This window comes from Apaloderma vittatum, unplaced genomic scaffold, assembly GCF_000703405.1.
Source record: "Apaloderma vittatum isolate BGI_N311 unplaced genomic scaffold, ASM70340v1 scaffold4956, whole genome shotgun sequence".
NCBI lineage: Eukaryota > Metazoa > Chordata > Aves > Trogoniformes > Trogonidae > Apaloderma > Apaloderma vittatum.
The window spans coordinates 24,986-39,822 of record NW_009722188.1 but is presented as its reverse complement, the minus strand read 5'-3'; the positions used below and the strand labels follow the sequence as shown (position 1 = coordinate 39,822).

At 38.3% G+C, this 14,837-nt stretch overlaps 1 protein-coding gene across 1 annotated transcript in view; it reads right to left on the bottom strand.

Annotated features, from left to right (window-relative positions):
- Nucleotides 1–14,837, bottom strand: part of LOC104275654 (vitellogenin-1-like) — a 42,034-nt gene that overhangs the window by 24,476 nt on the left and 2,721 nt on the right. The window contains 10 exon segments of the mRNA XM_009871670.1: nt 2,101–2,198; nt 2,287–2,504; nt 4,592–4,810; nt 6,382–6,504; nt 7,564–7,729; nt 7,842–7,999; nt 8,099–8,249; nt 10,937–11,088; nt 11,780–11,941; nt 14,111–14,362. Of these exon segments, the coding sequence (XP_009869972.1) occupies nt 2,101–2,198; nt 2,287–2,504; nt 4,592–4,810; nt 6,382–6,504; nt 7,564–7,729; nt 7,842–7,999; nt 8,099–8,249; nt 10,937–11,088; nt 11,780–11,941; nt 14,111–14,362 (1,699 nt within the window).

The following is a 14,837-nucleotide window of genomic DNA, read 5'->3' as shown; positions in this document are numbered from 1 at the left end:
TCCTGTCGTGCTTCCTTTCTTCCAGCTCTCCCCTCTTTTTTCTTCCTACACTAGTTGGAGGACAGGGAAGAATTTTAGGAGGGAAAGAAAAATCTGTGTTCAAAGAAAGCACCCTTGGTACCTACGAACATTTGTACACATATTTACTGATACGAATCTGTGCATATTGGGAGTCAGATTCTGTCAGTCCTCACACTGAGCAGAACCTGGGTCATCCCTTTGATTTCAGCAGCTGTATGTAGAGCATGAAGCACTATTTGTGGTGGCCATGTGTGACAGATTCCAGATTAGACATAGATTCAGCTGACATTATTGTCTGTCATCAAAAATTCAGCATCTAGCACCACAAAGATCTGTGATGCTGAGGGCACATTTTTGTTTTTAGCAAGGAAATAGGTACTGCATTACAGCCGTCACTATGGTAACTCCTCCAGAATGGACTCACTGAAACAGATTTCACCTGTGGCTACTGGTGACAAATCAAATCAGAAAGCTGGAGGTTGGATCCTCCTCCCACACCAGTGTAATATAACTGAGTTATCCAAGACTAAGATTAGCCTGTGTGCAGGACAGATATTGTTTCTTATTCTTCAGGATGAGAAATTTAAATATTACATAGGAATGGTAACCAAATGTCTTGCACTGATCTTCACCGAGAAGTAATAGCAATTCACTGATGTGCTGCATTTCCAGGCTACAGCCAGAACAAAGTAATCCATTTCACATAGCCCTCTGCCTGCTACCCTCACGCATACTGAAGCCTTCTTTCTTACTGTGTGATATTCTGGACAGCTTCATTTTAAAAGTAAATATCGGAGGAGAAAATGAGTATCTAGAACTAGAAACACATATCTACATATTACTGAAAAATGGACTCTCCCTGCATGCATTTCAAATGCTACAAAATTCCACACAGTGCATGTTAGTGACTGTATTTCTTTGGGCACTCTCTGTCTCCATCTCTGAGGGAGTGAGCATGTGTATCATATATTCCTGTGGGTGTTTGGTATCCATTATATTTAATTTTATTACAGAGCAGATTAAATGATCATGTAAAAGCCGTGAAACAGGCAGGGAAATAATAAGATCTACAGAAGTCTTTCAAATCGCTTCCCTCCACCTCCAAAAAGCAGGCAAAAGTACTTGTACATTTAACATTGTGGACTTCAGATGTTTCAGAGTCTCTTTTTTCTACTGATTACCTTGAAAAGAATCTTTACATGTACCAGTGAATAACAAAAGTGCTAAGAACATTTAAGTCCTCCTAGATAAACAGCATGTGTAAGGAGATTGTGTTTGCAGATATAATCTCCCTAGTCTGCCAGCTACATATGCCAAATCACTGAGGCTGTCACGGCTGTTTACATAGAGGAGTTGTTTAAAAAAAATCTCTACTGGGAAAAATAACATACATGGAAAATAGAGTTATCTGCAATTTAACCCAGCAAGTGCTATCTTCGAATCTGGTTCTCCCTGCTCTGACTACATTTTTATAAGCAACTCCCATTGATGTGACTGGTCAGCCTTCACATCCCACACATGGATCTGCTCATTCAAGGAAAGAATCTTGACAGGAAGGTGCAAGAAAGTCTTTAGACACTAAGCCTAAGTTATCTTCTCATGGGTGCACTGAATTGTCACACCTGAGTGTTCTCTGAGTCTGCTGTTTCACTGGACACTACTGTTGGTGTGAAGAGTATATAGCACCATGTTTTAATTCAGCAAGAGTTGAAGGTGTTCAGCACCAGCAGAAATTAATCCACTTCAGCTGTAATTGAGGTCCCTTCTGTTTGCTTGGTGCTGAACAATAGTATGAAATTGTTAAGCACCACTGAGACTACAGAGTTTGATACCAGAGCATGTGCCTCACCAGCTACTGAAAACAGGGGGTTAGAGCCCCACAAGCCCTCTAGTACTTTCAGGGACCTAAACACTCTCCAAATGCTGAGCCTGAGACTTTTTTTTTTTTTTCTCTGAACATAGGAGAATACGGAGGAACAGCATACAGCTAACCAGCTGGCTAGAAGAGTTGGGGTCTCCTATGATTTTTTTCACACATTGATCTGTATATATGTCTCTACAAAAGCTTCTGAATCTTACCTTTAAAAATACTGAAGCGGAAAACCTTGCTGAACTGATATCCAGATTTGTCAAATTTGGAACTTAATGCTCTGATAGCCATTCTGCAGGCAGAAGCCCTGAAAAAAACCCCCAGTGAGCACATTAGTACCTCAATTAGTTTGCAACAAGTTTTTCTTCTAGGGAAGAAATACCGATTTTCCTTACATTGCTTGAAGATCTGGAGCTGTGCTTCTGCCAAGAGCTCTCAGGTAAGAGTAAATGAAACTTGCCACTTGCATGCTAGGTTCCTTCAGCACAGCATCAGCTAATGTCATCAGTGTTGAAAGACCTGGCTTTGTTTCAAGCAAAACCACTGCAGCTGTCATTCGGACCCGAGGATGAATTTTGCGATTCAGGAAAATCTCAAGGGTAATAGCCTGGACCTGAAAATAATGGATACATTTAAATTTACAGTATGTCTGAACATTTTACTAATAACCATTCATCGCTGGTGAAGGATCTCTTCATCAGTAGTAAAGTAAAAAATTGTATTATTTAATTATTATGACAACAGTATCCCTGATTTCATAGTCCAAGAGTTGGAAGGGACATTATGGTAATGTAGTCTGACTTTCTAAACAATCAAAGCCAAAGGAACTTTGCTGGATAACTTCTATTATCCCTTTTCGAGCTATAGCAAAATATATCTGTAGCATAACCACTATAGGTAAAAGAGATTTCTTGGATCCATTACATATCTGAGAAGTAGTTTCAGTGATCACTTGTCTCTACCAATAAATGTATGGGGTTTTTTTAATCATTTGATCTCTTCGGGTTCTTTCTGCTAAGTAATAGAATAAAAATGAAATTAATAAAAGCTACTTTAGTACCAGCTATATCTATGCCATGTAGGCAGCTTAAAACTGAATGTTTATGCAACCAGTGTAATTGTACTAGTTGAGACCAATGTGTTTGACATCAGCAGTATTCGGTATCGACACAAATTTTGTACTGGAACCTTTGCAGTTTCCATGAGCTGCACTAAAGTCTTGGATTTCAACTTCAAGATGGATGTGGACAGTGTCACGCTGTTCTGGCAGCCCCTCTGCACAGCCCTGTCCTGCCTGCGACAGAGCACATCCACGCTTGCTAATAAAAAATCAGATCCAGAAAACTTCAAGAAACTTTGGAAACATCCTGATTGGTTTTATTAATTTGAATACTTTGATTATCAAACACTAAGGTAAAAGTGGTGACAAGGATGCAGTAGCCTCTTTCTAAATGCAACTTCCTTTCCAAATTATCAATAAAAAAGATGGACCACGTATTAAGTCCTTTTAATGCAAATATGGATGTGCAGCTAGCTGCAAACTAGGCCTTAAAATGGTTTCTGAACAATGAAAAATCCAGCCACAGTCATTAACTTGCTCCGTATCAATTTCCTCCAGAGAAATTGCATAGAAAATGGAATAAACAATGGTCTGGGTCACAGGTAGAAAGCCAGGCCAAAGGGCAATCAGAGATACAGTGTTGTTTTCAAACATCAAGTTGGCTTTGTTTCTTCCCCAGTAAATACCCCAACTCCTTCCTTTGCTATTCTCTCCACCTCCTTTGCTTTTCCCTGTCTAGCTTTTGACTCCGGTAAATTGTTTCTTTATTCTTTCGCTTAAAAGCACACCCTGGCACTCTATTGTCTGTGGATCAATATGTGCACTCAGACTGGGAGTCATATGCAAAAAAATAAGTATAATGGAAAAATTGATACAGATTAGTAGGAGAATGGTTAATGAAAGCTTTGATTTTTTTACTTTTTATATTAAGAATAGACTTATACAAAACAAAAAAAATCAGTATTAGGGAAAAAAAATTGAAAATCCAAGGCTTCCTTTTAAAGCAGAGTGCTTTAAGGTGAAAATGATTCTACAGTGATGTCTGCAGTGGGTAAGAATATGCCTGTGTAACCATTGTATGTGATATCTAATCATTATCTTGTTCAGGGACAGAAGTCACATTTAGTAAATGTTCTCTTTATGACTTAAACCCACACAATGTCTGTAAATTTGTAATTAGGATGCAAACCTCTAGTATCTATTTACAATAAGATCTGGTCTTGAATTACGATTAGATGTGACACTCAGTATTAAATGTCAATTCTCTGAAAACCTTGTTTTTGTGGTTCTCTCACATACCAAAGTTGAAGTAGTGCTAAACACATTTTGATCATTAATTTAGTTTTCTGCCTAGTGTCCTTGGAAAAGAAATGTTTGCAATGGAAATACTGATTTGTCTTCAACAACACGGTAATGAATGTATCCTTTTAATGGGATTTTAGTTGCAATCTGAAACACTAGGTGTTATTGTCAAAAGGAATAAGACACGCCAACTAAGGAATGGTTAAGTATTAAAAAACCCCATCCTATGTTACAATTATATTTGAAAAAAGGTCTGCTTCCCCCTCATCAGCCATCATCGATTAGCAGCATTGTGTTCAGTTTTCGTAGGTGAAAATGGGGCAGCTTTGTTTCCTTACCATTTTTGGGTCTTTCATGCCTATGTTTTTCAGGGCCATCACAGCAGTCACATGGATCTTGAGTGGCAAATCTGAGGCACCAGCTGCATATCCTGGCAAAAATTTCTTGATGTGCTTGATGCTGGCTGGATGTCCTACATTCCCAAGGGCTTTCAAAGCCAGGGAGATTTCTTCTGTGTTAGACTTGCTCAATGCCTCTCCTGCAAAGCCATGAAGCAGCTGAAAAATGAAAACAAATCTTCTGTTGAGTTCAATTCCAGCTCTTATCTATATCTCATCCCCCAGCCTATTCTGAGGTTTGACTTTGATAATTTCAGTTTGCTCAATTCACTTATTTTAAATATTTTCAAATTCTTTGTGCCCTCATGAATAGGACATTTTATTCATAGAAAAAGTATAGCCAAGAAAGCTGCAATGAACAGCTTCTTCATCACTATGCCTTAAAATTATCAAGTAAGATTTTTAAAGGAATAAATAACGTCTAGGAGCTAGTTCCCACTGCCTTTCTGGGTGAGCTGGGAAACCTGCAATAATGCTGTTTGAATATCTCTGTCTCACGGTTGAAGACAGATGCAAAAATACAGACGCAGTTAAATTCTTCAGGCCCTTAAATAAAGTTCTTGAAAATATGGCTAGTGGCAGTGCCCTTAGCTTCAGCTATGGCAGCTCCTTTTTAGTGGGGATTAATAGCTAGCAAGGAGATCATCAGATCATTCTACAGCCTTGTCATAAGCAACTGGAGCACACCTACGTTCACATGGCATGATTAGAAGTAGTTGTCTGAAGGCTGAGTGTGAGAAAAGATCTGAATCCTGAGAGATAACTGTTTTCAATGCTAACAAATGGCACTAAAAAAGAAACTGAGATGATATAGAATAATTTCAATACAGCTCCTGTGCTTTAAAATATCACATTTGAGACCCATTGATGGTGCAGAAGCAGTCCGTTTGATATTACTAATCAAATGAATGGACATTTAAAATGCATTGAATAAGCTTATAGAATTATTTGCCTTGGGAAAGAATTTCCATTCCTTGGCACTGGGCTTCTCAGATTTAATTAGCTCAAGAGCATTGGTGGCAATTGTAACACAGGAGACGCATGTAGGAATGTCAGTCATGCCTGTGTACTACAGGAAAAAAAATCATGGCAGGCACAGGATGTATTGGGAACACTCTGCTCTGACTGAAGGTGATGGACTGACCAGTGTTGAAGACTGAAAACACCTATTTCTCTTCCTCTTTCCATCACTGGCCGAGTGGCTGGCCTCTGTAAATGATGACATAGATCTCTAGAATTAAGAAATGCTATTTACTGCTTATCTAAATTGTTTTCAGGCCCACTGATTAAAAGCAGTTCAGAACAGGGAGGGTATTACTATTATTAAAAGCTTATCATCTGTGTGAATGACTGGGCTCTGCTTCTGGCTGAGAAATGGTTGGGCTACATGACTTTGGGCAAAAACCTGGGCTTTTGTGTGACTTATTTTATTTATAAGTATACAAAAGTACCTATATTTAAAGTATTTCAGAGCAGTGCCAGGGGACTTCATTAATAATTGGCAATAAAACACTCAGAGATACTCAGATAGAAAGTGCTATGAATTATATGCTTCTTCCTTTCACTTTCCTTCGTGTGTTAATCTAAAGATAAAAATGCTGTACTTAACCAACTGGGGTTCCTTTCCCCAAAGGAAACACTGTAGCGAAGTGAAATACAGGTTTCTGAATAACGAAGAAAGAACTCAAGGCTTAATTTTTCCTTTAAGCAATAAATAACAATGTGGTTACCTGGAGACATTCAGAGCAGGAGTCTGATGAAGAGCACTGTTTGTGGCACAGTGATGCATAACTGAGATGGCAAACCTTTCCAAGTACACTAGCTGAGCGTGGGCAATGTTTCTTCACGATGAGCTGGGGAGAAAGCAGTTGTTCGTTAACACCATTAATGAAGGGCAAGAATAATAAAAAATGTGTTCCTGCCAAACGCAAGGCAAAACCAGGCTTTTGATCTTTTTGTATCAATGGATTTATGGTTAATCAGTGGATATTACTTTATTTGACAATGCAATCATAAAGTAATTGCAACTAACATCTGGAAGGCAGGTCTGTTGCCTTTATAGTGTTTCAGATTTAAATTTGGCATAGGCTGTAGTCTGAAGGGAGGAAATCACCCAGTTATGGAACGGAAAAACACATTATTCAAGAAACATTCATCATCGTTTTATAATTGCCTCAGCTATAGGTGCAAAAAACTTGAGATACATTGTGAGTGGACCACAGTACTTTGGGCAGAGAGGAATATTTCTTATAAACATTGGAGCTGACAGGAGGCACCAGCCCACTGCTTCCTTGAGTGGGAAGCAGAGCATTACCACGAAGTAACAGCTGGACTGTCACCGCTTTTACAGAGGGCTAAACTCTAATCTGAGATTTATGGTCGCTACCTAGCGTAGGCAGAGGTAAGCTCCTGCATCTGAGACTGGAATTAGACTGCATAAGAGGAAAAAATCATAAAAATCCTAAAAATCATAGGCATAATTCTGTCGATTTCAATAGATCTGCTCTGATTTATACTCATCCTGCTAGCTCAATCAGGACAAATACATGGATATAACAAATACATATTTCTTACTCCCTAGTCTTTGTAGACACTCCGCTAGAGATCTAATCTTTTGTAACTATAAAGTGCATTTGGACAAAGGGAGACTAGATCCCACTGTTTGCAGCAATAACCTCTGCCTCTGATGGATGTTTTACTCTTTCTTTCCTGTGTTGTTCTGGATTCATTTTTGCCTTTTTGATTTGCCTTCTCCTCCCCTCAAGACACTCAGGAAAGAAACTCCTTTCAACCTCACTAGAGGACACAAAGCCTTTACATTTTCAAAGTCTTTGCCATTTTTTTCAAAGGAATAAATACATCAGATGCTAAAATCAGTAAAGCACAATTCGAGAATGTTCAGAGAATCCTACTGTTGCTTCCTCCATCACGTCACGAGTCGGTGTGCTTGAGTGCAAAGCCACAAGCACTGTCTGAGCTGCTTCCCAGCTGGTGAGTTCTTGCTTTTCCATTTTATGCCTCAAGAACCTGAGTGCACGGTGACTGCTCACTGCAGGAATTATATCCAAAATGTAGCGCCTGTAATGGGAAAGGCAAGGACCATTTTCCAGACCTGCATTTGAACACAGTCATTCCAGATGGTCTCCAACAGTTTTACCAGCTGAGGAATCACCACTTGTATTGCTTATACCTGTACACAGGCCGACTGGAGAACTGCTTCCACACTGACTCGTAATTCTCCTCGTTTGCTGCACGGAAGAGGTGCAGAAGCTTGAGGGCTTTTGCTGGTGCATCACTGGGAAGCTGTTCAGAGGTGGTCTCTACTAGGTCTTGCAGGCTTTCCTCTATCTGCAGAAAGTCGAAAATGCAGGAAGCTCACGCACATTGCTTCCCACGTGCACGGATTCCAACATCCAATAAAGAGTCTGTCCAATGGCTGAACTTTACCTGACTTTCCACATCTTTTATTCTGAATAAGTGGACAGGAAGCTGAAGTAATTCACTGCCAAACTGGTACTGAAGTGACCCACGCTTCTGGAATTCTTTTGGTGGAACCTCTGTCGTGTGCTTCTGCACATCAGTCAAAACGAATTTCTGCCTGTAATGGAGAAATTTATATAACATCACAACAGGCAGAGCACAGACGAAAAAGATGACAGTGATTCTGCCTCTCTGCACTGCAATGCAACTGCAATTGTTACAAAAAGGTTTTGTTACTAACGAGTGAAGGTCTTTACAAACAGACATATTTGGACGTAACGCTTGGAACTGGATTCTGAGAAGGTGTGCACATTCGTGGGAGGGCTCCAGTCTGAGCCAGACTTTGCATTCCTTTGGGAATAACATGGCTTGAGAATTTAAGGAATATGTGGGAGGTGAGGAGCTGTGGGAAGATCACAGGAACTGTATTGTGTTTTAAGGAGTAAATTAGGGATTATAGAAAAATAAACAATGGGAAAATTTTTTCAGAAACTATTGCTCGTTTTCTTTTTAAGAAATTCATAATATCTATTATGTGTTTTGCCTCCTGGAAGCTTTAAAAGGCATTGAAAATTGTAGATACAATAAGAAATGCTTCAATCTTTTTACTAGCACTATTAAAATTCTCGGGAGATGGCAGAAGATGAAAAGTTCTCACGAAGTTTCAAATGGGATTTCCCAAATAAAAAGAACCAGATAAACTCACGATTAGTCTTTGGAGGACAACTCAAGTTTTCTGAAACTCTTCAAGGAACACCAAACCTTCATCTTTTGTTATTTAGAATAATTCCAATGTCTAGTAAACATTTGCTTTCTTTGCGACGTTTTTTAGCTAAAGGGATGCATCCTATCCCACCAAATTTGTTTAAAACAAGTAATTTAGGACACTATAATAAAGTTAGGCATTTCTACTGTACAACTGAAAACATTCTAAAAGCAATTTTGCTATACTATATAGTATCTCAAAATCTTTGTAGAAAATTGGCGTGTTTATTTTGGAATCTCTACGATGATCTGTATGATTTCTATCCACTCCTTCCATATGGATTGCAAAGAACTGCTGCAGAAAATAGCATATAACTGCTGTGCACACAAGCCAATGGAATTTGAATATAACTCAGTACAGAATCAGCAAAGATTTTTTATCTCTTGAAATTTTATACAATATTATTGAAAGGGCATTTAGATCAGAAAGTATAATATCAGGTACACTTGCACAGATTTAACTCCCCCTTCCAGAACATGATGAATCTATTATGTCTTCATCTTCATTGTTTTGGGAAGAGATATATCTACCTGGAATAGATGGGAAAATGTTATACTCCAAAGAGAAGAGCAAACGAATATGAAAGATGGGATTAAAATGGTGAACCAATAGTAAAAACCTCTCTTGGCTTTGCAAATCTTGCAAGTAGCTTAAGCTGAACAGGTCTGAAAACTCATCTCCAAGTGTTTTCAGTTCTTGATGTTAGATTTTATTTCTCTTTTTTGTTTTTTTTTTTTCTTTTAACACAAAGCGCATTGTAGAAATAACTTCTGAAGACTGGGTGACGTATCCACATTTTCCCAGTTCTCTCTGGCCCCTTATGCTGGAGACTGCAAAAGATGCAGAGGATATGGGAAAAGTAAAGGCACTACCCTTTCTAGGGGCTCAATACCAGAGGAAGAACAGTAAGGAAGACAGTGTATATATAGGCTTTCAGGAGAGCTTAAATCAGCAAAAGTCCATTGGCATAAGACTCGTGCTCACTCACAACAACCTATAATTTGATAAAAGCACTACAGTGTCTTCACCTTGGTTGCATGAGATAGTAAAAAGCCACTTTCACCTTTACTGTTCTTTACAGAACAGTATGTTTATCATATTAATAAAGCTAATCACTGATTTATTGACATAAACTTTCTGATGTTGTTGTTTCCAAATCTGTATATTATACCAATAGATACTTGCAGAAGCTAATGGAGCAATGCAAGTTTACAGCAACCGAAGAGTGGGATTGAGGTATATCTTCCATACAATGAACTTCATGCAAAAAGTCTCCCATTCAGTAGAGCACTCCTATTTACAGGGTCCATCACTGAAGGAGGCAACTAAGAATTTTTTCAACAGATGATTTTGATGCTGATGAAAACAGTTTCAAACACTGGAAGTTTGGAAGCTAGAGCTAAAAATGTGCAGGTTTATAATTTCTTAGACAATCATATTCTCATTTCACCTAAACGTGTTTAAGAAACATGCAAAATTTGCTGTAGAAAAGCAAATACATTTTACATGCCTTGTGCCAAATAATTTTGCAATAAAAACTCAATTTCCTATCAAGAAAAAGTTTTGATGGGAGATTTGCAAGCAGCCCAGTGTACTTAGGAAGCATATTGGAATCCTAAGTCCTATCTAGATTTCTTGTGACCAAGTCTCCAGGGTCTCTTAGAGCATTATTATTTTCCAGGGAACTCTCTTTCGGTGAGTAACTGTCGTTCAAAATATTTTACTGCAAATATATTAGTTCACAATTTTTCAGATGGAATTACATTTGTTTTGGCTTTTATAACATAAATCAAATATCCCTGAGAAATAAAATAGTCAAGCCCTGCCAAGTTTAGCTAACAAAATTTGGATAGTGATGTGCATGTTTCAGATTTACAACTAACGGTGAAAGTTGGTTTTACGAACTGTTCGGGATTTTACGTAATTAAATACTGGCAAACAATAGGCTGTGGAAGTAAAGGATTTATTTCAGTTATGAAGTTTGACCAGATAACTGAGATACTGAGTTAGCTGCTGAATTAAAGGCTTAGGTACAGTACCTTGCTTCTACTACAGCATTTCCTCCTGTTATCTCGTTGAAGGGTGCAAACTGGTGGATTTCCTCAATATCTGCTTGTGTAATTACAGCTTCACTACGTGTATATTTAATTTTGTAATTGTAGGTAGCAGTTGCCCGGGAATTCTTGTTTCTCTTTAAAATATAAAAAAAGCCAAAAAACCAAATAAAATAGGAAGTCATTGAACCTGTAAATTCTGTGACTAGGAGCTATTACATCACCCACTTAAACCCACATATTTTCCAGGGCCGTTTTGTTCACTGGCCATATGAGCAGTCGATGTGAATTCTGCATGCACACTTCCATGGGAGAGGTCAAGCACGCTGCCTGGCTCCGTTACTTTTACTGCTGAGAAGTATTACCTGTTTTTTTTCCGTTTCCCCAATATAAGTAATTGGTTAATCCCTTGAGAGAGAGACACATTTTCTGAGGAGAGCAGCAGTAGAAGCCATACGATTTCTTATTTCAAAGACAGGATTATAATAAGATACAGCGGTACCTATCTTGAATAGCAGAAACTGGACATCGTGATTATCTTTTTTACTCAACAGAGTAGGTGAATTAACTCATGCTGATAATTAATGGTTTCCAAGCCAGCTAGTTTGAGCTAGTTGAAGTGTGCCTGCAGTACATGGCAGCCTGTAGCACAGACCTCTGCTGCTCTGCGGAGCTGATTTTCATACAGAAAGAAAATGTTAATAACTAGATACAGCAGATTCCACTCTCCTCTCATTTTAATGTTATAAAGCAAGAGGTTGTGTGGATGCCAAATGGCTCTCTGTGTAAGAATATAAAACACATATACATAACAGCACTCTAATTTACCTGCTGGCAGGTCTGGCACGGATAAGTGTTTGCTGAACCTGTGACCATTTGCACTTTCTCTTCACAACTATTCAGGTCCTTGGATTTGGTCACATAGACTAGGTTTGCTCTCTTGTTTTCCTGAATTGCATATGTTGTGTTACAAATACCTCCAATTCCAGCCTAGCAAAAATCAAAAAGTGATCAGAGAAATTAACCCTTACATAACACTTCATCAATTCTCCACATAGACTTTACTATTTAATTCCATGTTTTCAAAATTCCCAATAGAAATTTTTTTTTTTTATTATTTATTCTTGGTACTCTCCAGAAGCAAAATCAAGATGATGGTTACTTTCATTTCTTTTGTACCTGTACAGATTTCCAGTAAGTCAAACCAGAGTTGCATTGAGAGGGCTAAAATTCTCAAGAGTTTCACTGAGACAAGATTTGGAGCCTCAGAAATGGTGAATAACAATTTCCAGTTAAAGTTTTTGATTATGAAATACAATTTGAGGAATATTAATGAAAAGTGCCAAAATAATTTGATCAATCAGAATAAAATCTCAACAGCAAAGTAAGGTTAGAGATGACATTCTGCCCTTAAAATTTGCTTTTGTAGATAGATTATAAATGCCTATGGAAGGGGCCCTGCATCATCAGATGATCTGTCACAACATGAGCAGCAAAAATTAAAAGTAAAAAGGAATATCAGGGTAGCAGAATTTTGATTGTAGGTTGACTCAAGTTTGCAGTTTTAGCTCAGATCTTCAATAATATTTCAAGGGTATATATTTATAAGAGCTCTTAAATCTCCTCAGTCTGTGAGCAGATTTTTGGAGAGGAAAATATTTGATTGCATTTTAAGAGGAAGGGTTATTTCCATGATTTGTTTATTGTTATTGATAGCGTATCCACTGCAGATAGGAGCTCTGGGCTATATCAGAACAGCAAAATGGTCATGTGGTGGTTAGGAGGCAAGACATACCCACTTCATCTTAAGCTTAACAGTGTTCCTGAAGACACTGTGGCTTTGGTAAGGGCCAGGAATAAGAATTGCTCAAGCTTTCTGAAAGACTTGTACTCTGCAAATACAAGTGTGGGGCTCCTCTGCAGACTGCAGACTGCAGTAAAGTCTTCTAGAATTTAAATGAGACTATCCAGCCCACTGGGGTCAGTCGGACAAAATAGCCTCCTGCCCAGCTGGGTTTTGTAGTTCATGACTAGCTCAGATACCCTCATCCTGTGTCCTGTAGGATGTGATGCAGATTTTCCTAGATTAGTCCTTTAAACCCCTCTGCAGCTTAGATTTTGGGACTAATAATGCTTATCTTCTTTTACAGAGTGACTTGGGATTGTCAAGCAGGAGTGCCAATGCTCATTAGTCAGTTGGAAAAGCAAAGAAAGCCTGGAAACAATTCTAGGACATGAAATCACATATATTGCTCAGCAGCAAGAATACGATGTATTGCTAACTGAATTAGAAAGAATGAAGATATAAAACTATATATGAGAAAAAAGCACTACAGAATACTTGACAACACCAGCTGCGATTTTTATGTGTGACAAGCAGCGTGAAAATATTAAATCATGTAGTTCCTTTGCCAGAAACAACTCTGTTTACATAAAGATAAATTTTTTAAAAATTAAAGTTACTCTGGTCTGCATTTTCAATAAAAATAATATGAAAGTATAATAATTTCAAGGTTTTTGCTGATCTCTGAATCGAATGTAGTCTAATCAATGTAAATACAGTTTCAGAAAAACTAAACACATTGCAATTTTCTGTGGTGAATAGTAATATCAGATGATTTACCTTGACTAAGATATTAAAACCTGAAAAACAGTGGAAATTCCAACAGAACATCAACTGCAACTGTCAAAGCCATTACAGGAATGTCATAGCGTATATACTGTTTTCCTCCTAAAAGAGGAGCTAGAAGAAATTACAAGTATATATGATGGGTAAAAAAGTCAAATTACTGTTATTTTAGCTTTAATCTTGTGCCGTTATATACTTAAGCTGCTTTTAATACTGTATGCACATTTTATGTAGGCTTCAGCATTCACAGGAGTTTACTTCCTCTGAAATTACAAGCCAGATTTTCCAAGGGTCTAATACTGCAAATGCGTTTTCTGAAATACTTTAATCAGCCAGATTAAAAATCTGCTGTTCTGTTGTCCTTTTTACCTACAGCTCCACCAAATGTTGCCCCATAAGAACAACACCATGATTTCCCAAGTTTAGGTTCTCCCTGCTATGAACTTTATGCCAAAGCTGAATCCAGAAAATGCGGTAGAAGAATCTGAAGAGAAGGCTTAATTATTTAAAAAGTGACCTCAACGGCTCACCTCCTGTAAGCTGTACGAATGCTGCATCTTCTTTATACTTAGCTCCAGCGCATTCAGAATGCCTCTGTAGATGTTCAGACCATCATCCGAGACAGAATCAGGAGCCATAAGGGTGCCAACGTGGCCATTGCTATACTCAAACTTGACGGGGGTACTAAGTTGCCCCGTTAGTACCTGGGTCAGTTTGAGGGATCGGGAGAATGAGCTTGTAGGCCAGACACCATTGTACTCTGCTGCTTCGATGGAGTGAATCTAGAACAAAGGGGGGATATAATTCCTCTTTAATTTTTTCAGTTAACTTTTTTCAATGCACGTAAGCATCAAGACCACACTTAAAAAACACAAAGCCTCTTCAAAGGGAAAAATTAGAAGTTGTCATTTAACATAGCTAGTATTAATATATTTATATCCATATATAAAATGAAAGACAGTAGTGAAAATGACCGTGATATTTCCACAGTCACTGGACTCCGTTCTGTTTCATAGATAATCCATATTGCCAGGGGTTGAGTGTATGAAGAAATGAGCCAGAGAAGAGCCGCATGAAACAGGTTGCTACCCAAAAGTAGTACGGAAGATCTGCAGGAAATCGCAGGAGAAAGTTAATGTTGCATAAAACATCATTAACTCCTGTTGTGAACTCTGTCGTCTCCCTTGCTGGGGTCACAGAGCACAGAGAGCAGTCAGAAACTAATAACAGCATGGCTGCTGGGCCAGCCAGCCAGTC